Source organism: Chiloscyllium plagiosum, unplaced genomic scaffold (assembly GCF_037043375.1).
Source record: "Chiloscyllium plagiosum isolate Xiang-an unplaced genomic scaffold, Cpla_swu_hap1 HiC_scaffold_18, whole genome shotgun sequence".
Taxonomy (NCBI): Eukaryota; Metazoa; Chordata; class Chondrichthyes; order Orectolobiformes; family Hemiscylliidae; genus Chiloscyllium; species Chiloscyllium plagiosum.
Window position 1 is genome coordinate 20,259,725 of NW_028270156.1, and position 9,675 is coordinate 20,269,399.

The following is a 9,675-nucleotide window of genomic DNA, read 5'->3' on the forward strand; positions in this document are numbered from 1 at the left end:
TTGACCCTTGCAGTACCCTATGAGTCATAGTCAGCCAAGAATGATTTATTTATTCCCATTTCTACTGTCTGTTAGCTGGCTATTAGCCAATGCTCAATTCATTCCAGTACATCTCTTAATCCATGTGTCTTCATTTTGATCACCAACCTCCAGTGAGGAGTTTTAACAAAAGCCTTTTAAAATCCAAATATATTACACATGCTGTGCCCCCAATTTGATACTCAGTGAAATTTCAAGTGAAAAAAAACCTGTTAATAAATCACAGTTTTGCCACTGAGAGGGTGGCTTAGTGTTCAGTGTCATGGTTTTAAAGAGTGTTGATGGGGTGCAGATGTCCTTCAAACCTTAGTAAGGATTCTGTTAAAATGTATGAAGGTCGCAGTTGAGAGTCAGGGGAGACCGTGAACATTTTACACAGTTTTAATTCCACTGGGATAAATGGCAATCAATGTCAAAATTGTGCACTTGATAGCTTCTGTCATGTGGTCTCCCAACACTCTTCCAGATTTAATCCTTCAGTTGGATCATCACTTTTGTGTTTGTGAGAGTCAGAGACAACTTTGCAAAAAAATTCATGTTACCAGAACCACTTTACAATCGTACTCAATTGTTTGTACTGAAGTTTGAATGATCTACAGCTTCACTTAAATTCATTTTGACCCAAAAAGAAATTATTTGCTGTTTTTTTTTTCAACTCAAACATTTCTGATTGTCTTTCTCCTGAAATAAAGCAATTGCAAATCATCTTAAAACCTTTATGCAATAAATATGTTGATCATAAAATTCACCACAGTTTTATTTCACATCAGAACAACGTTGCATATTAAAACTGATCCTTTATTTTAGCCTGGAATTTGTAGTTTGGACTGTTAGCGTACACATTGGGAGAACTTCAACCAAACATCAAGGCAGGTGATTAAAAATTTTAGAAATCAGACTTCCAAACCAAACTGATTGCTACCATGCCCAGTTCCAGCTTTAACTGGGCAGCAACAGGGTGAAGGTGCATGAACCTTTTCCAAAGTATGCTGATGGAGTTGTGTGCCTCATTGTTATTCAAATTGAATTTCACTTTGAAGGGCCAAGTTTCTAGCACCTCAGCGAACCCAGCAACTTTGCCCAGCTGATGACTTGGTGAATTCAGATGAATAAGTTGACACCTAAATTTGGAAGTTGTCCCTGCAAAAGGAACCCCCTTGATATGACAGTGCCCCTGCCCTTCACCTACCTTGGAGATGTCCAAAGATTCCACTTTCTGCTCCCCCACCATGTACAGGCTTCGATCACAAGCCTGCACTCTAAGTTCCCACCTCCAAGTTGCCATGCTACCATCCCCTGAACACCAAGGTGTCTGATTCCACTTATCCACTCCCAACAAAGCCCCATTGACCTCTAACATCCCTCCCCCAAATCTAACCAAACACCGCAAAACCCCTGCATCTAGTGCTACCAGCCCCTCAACCTTACCCCAACATTCTGAATTACCTTGTGACATTTGATTTGTCCTGCCTTACCCCAGGCTGATACATATAGCTTTCTATGCACCATGCTTTATCCTTTCATATCACTCCCTCCTCTTGTCATTGTGGGCTTATCAGATTTTGCAACCTCCGCCATTAGCTGGATTCCCATTAGACTGAAAGTCAGGCTTGTCCATCACGGTCAGATAAGTAAAATCCCAGGTTATTGTCCCCATTTCTTATTCAACAAATGTATTTATTTGCAGTTGGCTAATGTCATTTTTTTTAAAATGACTAAGGGGTTTGATACAAATACTGGATTTGTTTGTACAATAATTTTGCCATGTAATTCCTAGTTTTAAAGATACTGCATTATTCAAATGCAGTTTGAAAGCTTAGAACATTGCCAATGTGCATTAAAATTGTATGATTGTAAATGTGACGTTGAAAATTGTTGTAAGTATTTCAGCAAAGGGAAATAATAGTTAATTTCTGAGCCTTCTGGGGATGTGCCTTGCCTGTCAAGAATGCATATTAATCAAATCATGTCCCTTTTTGACTGTTTGAAAGCCCTTTTCATGTATTTATGGAAGTTTGAGGTGGTTCAGATGTCAATTGAATTTGGCCTTAAAGCTGCTGTGTGTGTTTTATTAGAACACAGTGGCTTATGTTGAAAGTATTGTAGAGGGAGTGCAGCAAACAAAAAAATGGCATTCTGAGATGAGATTTCAAAATGAGTTAGTGATATGTTGTTCTGAGTACTAATTCCTTTCTTTTCAATTTTTCCTCAGATTACAATAATAAATTGAACTCAAGAAAACAAACATCCAATAAAGTATGAATGTTGAACAAGATGACATTGCATCCACAGCAGATGATGATAGGTCCAAAGTTTAACAGGGCCATACTCGACCCCTTATTTGTGCTGCTGTTGGCTCTACAACTCCTCGTGGTGGCCGGTTTGGTCAGAGCTCAGACTTGTCCTTCTGTCTGCTCCTGTAGTAACCAGTTCAGCAAAGTGATCTGCACAAGACGGAACTTGAGGGAAGTACCAGATAGCATCTCCATCAATACACGCTATTTGAACCTGCAAGAGAACGGGATCCAAGTCATCAAAGCCGACAGCTTCAAGCATTTAAGGCACTTAGAGATTCTACAGTTGAGTAAGAACCATATCCGACAAATTGAGGTTGGAGCCTTCAATGGCCTAACCAATCTCAACACCCTGGAGCTGTTTGACAACCGCCTTTCCACCATTCCGAGTGGAGCTTTTGAGTACCTCTCCAAACTGAAGGAACTGTGGCTGAGGAACAATCCAATTGAAAGCATACCGTCATATGCTTTCAATCGAGTTCCTTCCCTTCGGAGGTTAGACTTAGGTGAACTAAAGAGACTTGAATACATTTCGGATAGAGCTTTTGAAGGTCTGTCAAACTTAAGATATTTGAATCTTGGTATGTGTAATCTTCGGGAAATCCCAAACCTCACACCTCTGACCAAATTGGAGGAACTGGAACTATCAGGGAATCGGCTTTCGCTAATCCGACCGGGCTCCTTTCAAGGTTTGACAAACCTGCAGAAACTATGGATGATGCATGCTCAGATCCAGGTGATTGAGAGGAATGCCTTCGATGACCTTCAGTCACTAATAGAGCTTAACCTGGCTCACAACAACCTGACTCTGCTGCCTCATGACCTCTTCACCCCACTTCACCACCTGGAGCGTGTCCACTTGCATCACAACCCATGGAACTGCAATTGTGACATTTTGTGGCTGAGCTGGTGGCTGAAGGAGATTGTGCCATCCAACACAACATGCTGCGCCCGTTGCCATGCACCCCCAAGTTTAAAAGGGAATTATATCGGGGAACTGGACCAGAACAAATTCAACTGTTATGCTCCAGTTATAGTTGAGGCTCCCACTGACCTCAATCTGACAGAGGGAATGGCTGCGGAATTAAAATGTCGAGCATCAACCTCCATGACCTCAGTGAGCTGGATTACTCCAAATGGCACAATAATGACTCACGGAGCTTACAAAGTTCGGATTTCTGTGCTCAATGATGGCACGTTAAATTTTACAAACGTTACTGCCCAGGACACAGGGTTGTACACTTGTTTGGTGAGTAATTCTGCAGGGAACACGACAGCTTCAGCTACGCTAAATGTGACTGCTACAGAAAACAGCACCTTCACTTACTTTACAACTGTCACCGTGGAGACTATGGAACCGTCTGTACAGGTACACACGACAGATGACAAATTTAGACCCACACCTTTCAGTGACTGGGATACTACGTTTGTGACAACCTCCTTGACTCCTCGCAGTACAAAGTCGACGGAAAAAACAGTCACTATTGCTATTACTGATGCAGGAGGGAATCTCATGCCCGGCCTGGATGAGGTGATGAAAACTACAAAGATTATTATTGGTTGCTTTGTAGCCATCACACTGATGGCGGCAGTGATGTTAATCATTTTTTACAAAATGCGTAAACAGCATCACCACCAGAATCACCATGCTCCCACCAGGACCATCGAGATCATCAATGTAGGTGATGACATCGCAGGAAGTACTGCTGTGGAGAGTCACCTGACCATACCCGCTATAGAGCACGAGCATATGAACCACTATAACTCTTATAAAACTCCGTTCAACCACAGCACCACAGTAAACACAATAAACTCACTACACAGCTCTGTGCATGATCCATTACTGATGCGAGTGAACTCTAAGGACAATGTACAAGAGACACAAATATGAGTTGGGGGGACACACAAATTTGCAAATGACAACAGGACAAGGCTGATTCTACTGTTTAAAAGAAGTGTCTTTAAAGAGGTTTATTTATTAAAAAATAATTCTATTGTGATCTAAAATAGAGACAATTATGTGTATTCTAAACACTGATTTGACATACAATGCTGCGCCCATTAATTTAGTCATCACCATGTTTTTCATAGGGGATTTTGATTCTCTAAGGGACTATTCAGATATTTTGTAAGAATTATGTTTCACATGGGGTTTTTATGGTGAATTCTAGTGGTGAGATTCGGTCTGTTTTGTCTCTTTCTGTTATTTCATGAGCTCTTACGACTGGTAATGACAGGGAATGCAGTATTAGAGGTAGATTTATATTAAATCTTTTATTTTCCATGTATCATCTTGTTCTATATTTACAAACAGAATCATTCTGTGAAGATTGCTTGTAAAAACAAAACAAAAAAAAATCCACATACCCATGATCTTTTAAACAATTCTAGATCCAGAATTTGTAGCTCAAATACTAAATAAGATTATGAATAAACTATTGTTCGTTTTCAGTACCTTCAAATATCCAAATTAATGATTCTGAAGTCAAAGTTCGACAATGTATGCAGTATTCTGTAATGCATTAACCTAAAGCTGAGAGAACCAGCTGTTGGCATATGACAGTTCATATCTAATTAATAAGTTTGCTGGATTGTCTTTTTTTTTTCGTTTTGTTTGGGATGCCACTAGGTATGGAGATCCAGCAAGTCGTCATTCTAGCCTGAAGAGATGTCTTGGAAAAAACAGTTGGTGTGAATCAAATTATAATTCTCTCTTAACACCAATCTGTGTTTAATTCTGAAGGAGATGTCAGCAAATCAAGTAGGCCCCATGCAAAGGCAAGCTTACTTTACAGTAAAGATCATGCCTTTGAAACCTCAGTGAGGTGGTTTAACCTGTCATGCTCATATATCTGGATGACAAAACTGCCTATGTATCCTCACAATCAAGGATCATTCTTCATGCTGCAGCTGTTCGTTATTACTGCTGAGTTGCAGCAAACCAATTGAGTAATGAATTTTATTGAAAACTTAACATTTCTGTCTGAGTTTTGCTGAAAAAGACACATTTTCTCAAAGCTATTTACCTTTTAGTCATCAGGATGATTAGCAAAAATACAAAGAGAAAACCACATTTATGCTGTATGGGAGGAGAGTGCTGATGGCTGGTGTTACCAATCAGAGTCAACCTGCCTGATATAAAAATTAAATAAAGTTTGGCAGTTAACTGTCAGTCATGATCTAACGAGTACATTCTCAATGGTAACATCACTTCCAATTAGATTCCACTTGCCATTTAATCAGCACTTTCTCCTCATGCAGTGCAAATGTAGTTTTCCCTTTAAATTGGTATTCATTTGAGTTGTCCTGATGAGTGAAAGATGAAAAGCTTTGCAATAATGTCTGTTTTGTTTTCTAAATTACTCAAGTTCTATACCACCAAGCAGCCATTTATATTTCTATCTATCTTGGCGGACTGCAAAAATCCAATTGTTCAGGTCTGTGTTTGCCCATTTCCTTACATCATTTTTTTCCAAAGAAACTTCTGATGGCAACTGCATTTTTCATAGTTTATTAGATACTCTTGGATAAATACTTTGAATGTGGTGAAAACATTACCTCTGAATTCTCTTCAAAGTCAAATGCCACCCTAACACCTGGGTATAGATTGCCATATTTCACTGTAACTTGGCCAATGTCCTGGAATTGAGTACCTCACAGAAACTTGAGAATACTGTCAGGAATGGGTCTGTACTCATTCAAAAAGCCAATTCCCCTCTACCATCTCCATGAAACTAGAGATGGGCCCATTCTGCGACAAAATAATGGAAAAACAATTAATTTACTGTCATTTGTAGCTACAAAAATAATAGCCACACACTCCAGAAGGTTTTAGAGATCATACATTGCATCTGTTATAGTTGGTGTAAGAAAAGTAATTGAAGAGCAATCTTTTGTCATCATCTGTTAATATAAAATGAAGGTAATTGACTTTCTATTTTCCCTAGTGTAATGTAAGGTAAATTTAATAAAGGGGTGAAAGAATGGATTGGCAGATTTCAGACCCAAAAATTCCTCCATCACTAGCTTTCATTGAAAGAACAGGAAAGTCATCATAATGAGCAAGAATGATAGATGTTCCAAAGAATAGTTATGTAGTCAATGTTACACAAATCATTTTTAAATTGTACCAACAAAGAGATTATTGCCCTTTGCAAGACACTAAAAACTATTTCCTTGGTATCTGGAATGAGAGTGTAAGAAAGAAATAAGACAATTTTAATTCTGTTATTTTTTGTCCATGAGAGCAAAGGTCTGTCCTTAATATGATAAAATGACAGCATTTTCTCTGATGGGTGAAGTTACATGAACATTTACAGTGATTAACTTTATATTAAGAGTGAGATCCCATTTTAAGAAAGTGTTTAGGACGAGGGGCACAGAAGTTCCGAATGATTTTCCATTAACAAATGTTGTCACAAATTGACAAGTCACGAGTTACTCTAACCAGTTATGCTTCATACTTTAATCATTTTTTTTTTGGTGGCAATGTTCCCATGAGCATCCAGATGTTGTTTTTAAACTAAGCATGTATTAATATTGGAGATGGATGGAACCACTCATCCTCTGACTTCATTCCTTGCCTCGTTTCAGGCTGTGTGAGAACTTCAAAAGTTGATAGTGTAGCAGGTTATGGTCATTATTGAACATATATTTGAAATGAAATGTGTTTTTTTTTGGATTTCACAGGCAGCCCTTAAGAATATAATTTGGTAGTTAATTTCAATATTTAAGCAAGCCAGGGAACATGTTTGTCTGCCATTAAGAATCATACCACTTGCAGGACAGACTTGAAGATATTGGGAAAGCAAAAAGATAGTGTTATGTGCAAGAAAGCAAACAGGTTGCACAATGAAGGGGAGCAAACTCAAGGTCAAGTTTAGAAAAAGATCACAACCCAATGAAATCCTTTTAGAGAAACAAAGTATTAAAGCTGAGAGTTAGGATTTATATTCCCTGAAATCTGACACTGTGCTTCCTATAAACTGTGATTTAGGTCAAAAATCTAGCAGAATATTGGTATAAAATGGTTTTCTTTCACAGAAATAAATCTTTTCACATGCAATTGAAAATAGATGGCTGACACACAAATGCATACAACCCTTACATTCGAATGACGAGGGAAACTAAGAAAGAGACAAAGAAAACTGTGTGCCTCAGGATGGTCCAGTGACAACTGTTCAAGTAACGTGCTCTTAGTGTTTGCTCCAATTTGCATTACTGAGCCATGTGAAACCTAGTACAAAAATGTAACCAAGCAACTTCCCCATGGTAACAGTGCCCTTCACCAATTATTTTCTCCGAGATTACAGCGATTTATTAAAAGATTTTGGTGAATACCTCAAGCGAAGCAATGTGATTCATTGGCTCAGGATGTAGTCAATATCATCCAAAAAAAAATAAACTTTGGAATGAAGGATTGAAGAGGAATCCTCAGAATCTATTGCTCTAGAACACAAATTAAATATAACAGTGTCAAGTATGTTTGTAAAATATTAAAGCACACATTTGTTGATTGTCTTTTGAAGTTTCAAACAGTTTCCTGGAAGGGCCAAGGATGTCTGGCATCTTGATTAAAGGAAATAATTTCTTTTGTGTTTTCTTTTAAACATATATTCCGATAGTTCTATTATCTTGTTACCTAGAAAATGGGCCTGATCGTTAATGAAATTTGGATGTTTTAATCTGTTATAAATTAGCTTTCCTGTGTTGTTTACAATTTTGTGCAGCCATTATTCTGATGTCTGGTTCATTTGAGTTCAGAGAAGTGTGACTCTTGCTGATCAACAATTTGGAATTTGGTTGACTGTCCAAACTAACTCCATGATGAAATATACTCAAAATCTCAAATTCATTTCCATGATTCCATTCAGTACAATCAGAAAGCTTGCCAGGAACTTATGTGAGACTGAACTGTACAATTTTAAATATGAACTTTCTTGAGTGTTTTGGTTTAGAGGAAGTTAATTTTGGCTCTTCCTGTTTACCACAATATGGATTTATTGGAATAAAGTATTTTTTTATCAATTGGGACCAAAAGTTGAAAATTATCACAAGTTCCTGTTCTGGAAGGGAAACAAAGCACTGATGTTCAATGATATTTTAAGAATTAACATTCTCTACTCCAGCAAGGAAATCCAAACCATTTTGGTACACATATGAAGTAATGAGCTTTCCTTAATTGCACCAATTCAGATTTGAGCCTTGAACAAGTTCTGGTTGACATAATTTAAAGAGTTGGCTTGAATATTCATTAAAAACAATGAGGTGCATGGAACGATATGTACTGAAAGAAAAAGCTTGGATTATCTATTATAGAATAACTGTGTTATCCATTATAGAATAATCTGATAATGGTTGGATGCTTTTGGAATAGGTCCTGATGTTCTGCTCATTAAAACAGATATAGGTAAGTCTCCTAAGTCAAAATTAAAACAAAATTTGCACATAACAGAAGAAATATTCGATTCTGCAACAGATTATTAATAGCCAGAAAGGTTGATTAAGTTTCAAATTGTCTTGTATACATATTCATTATAGGAATTTTAAGATATGAGTAATCAGTTATAAAGTGCTGAGTTAATACTTGTCCACAATTATCCTTACTCTAAGGATTTGTATCGTCCAAAACAAAAGTTTTTTTTTAACAAAGTCTTGTAATAGGTGAAAAGACTGCTTTTATGCTGCTGAAAGCCTTTTTTTTTCAGGTCACTAATTATGAACTTGTTCAGTATAACACATCTAAAGACAAATGAAGGATATTTTTTATGTCTGCAAGTAGTTGCCCGAAATGTCCTTAGGGGTTCTTCCCCCACCCTCCAGGACAGTTCACCATCTGCCACACACTGGTAGTGAAAGTCACTGCTACCCTCCTGATGGATATGGTCCGACTGAATGTGTTTCACTTTCCATGATGATTATGTTAAAGCAAAAGTGAGTATAAAATTAAAAGTTGCTTTGTACCACTACTTTGAATTGCTAGCTGAGGTCAGTTACAGGACAGTGAATAAGCAACATAACCCGTGGATTTTGTTGTACATAAAACAATGTGAAGCTCAACACAAACTGAACACAACTTGTACTCATCCGTCAAAGCAGCAGGGAAAACAGATTTTATGCAACTGGGCTCATATATTCACATGATTATAAAGTGCTAATCAGTAAAAGCAGATTCCATAACACATCAATTATTGTGTATTACAAACTATGCTAGTCGCGTAGATTTTGATTGTAATGTCATGATTTCTGCATTATCCTTTTGGTATCCAATGACAATCCCAAAATCTCCCAGGTTGCCTCCCAATAATTCAGTGAAAGCTTCTCCATAAGGAGAGCGCTATTT

The 9,675-nt window shown here is 37.7% G+C and overlaps 1 protein-coding gene across 12 annotated transcripts in view; it reads left to right on the forward strand.

The window, feature by feature from the left end:
* Positions 1-8,580, forward strand: part of LOC122557667 (leucine-rich repeat-containing protein 4C) — a 998,121-nt gene extending 989,541 nt beyond the window's left edge. For all 12 annotated transcript variants that reach the window (XM_087996325.1, XM_087996323.1, XM_043705489.2 and 9 more), the window contains one exon: positions 2,252-8,580. In XM_087996325.1, the coding sequence (XP_087852451.1) occupies positions 2,302-4,224 (1,923 nt within the window). In that variant the 5' untranslated portion in view covers positions 2,252-2,301 and the 3' untranslated portion in view covers positions 4,225-8,580. The remainder of the gene's footprint in view (positions 1-2,251) is intronic.
* Positions 8,581-9,675: the final 1,095 nt, after the last annotated feature.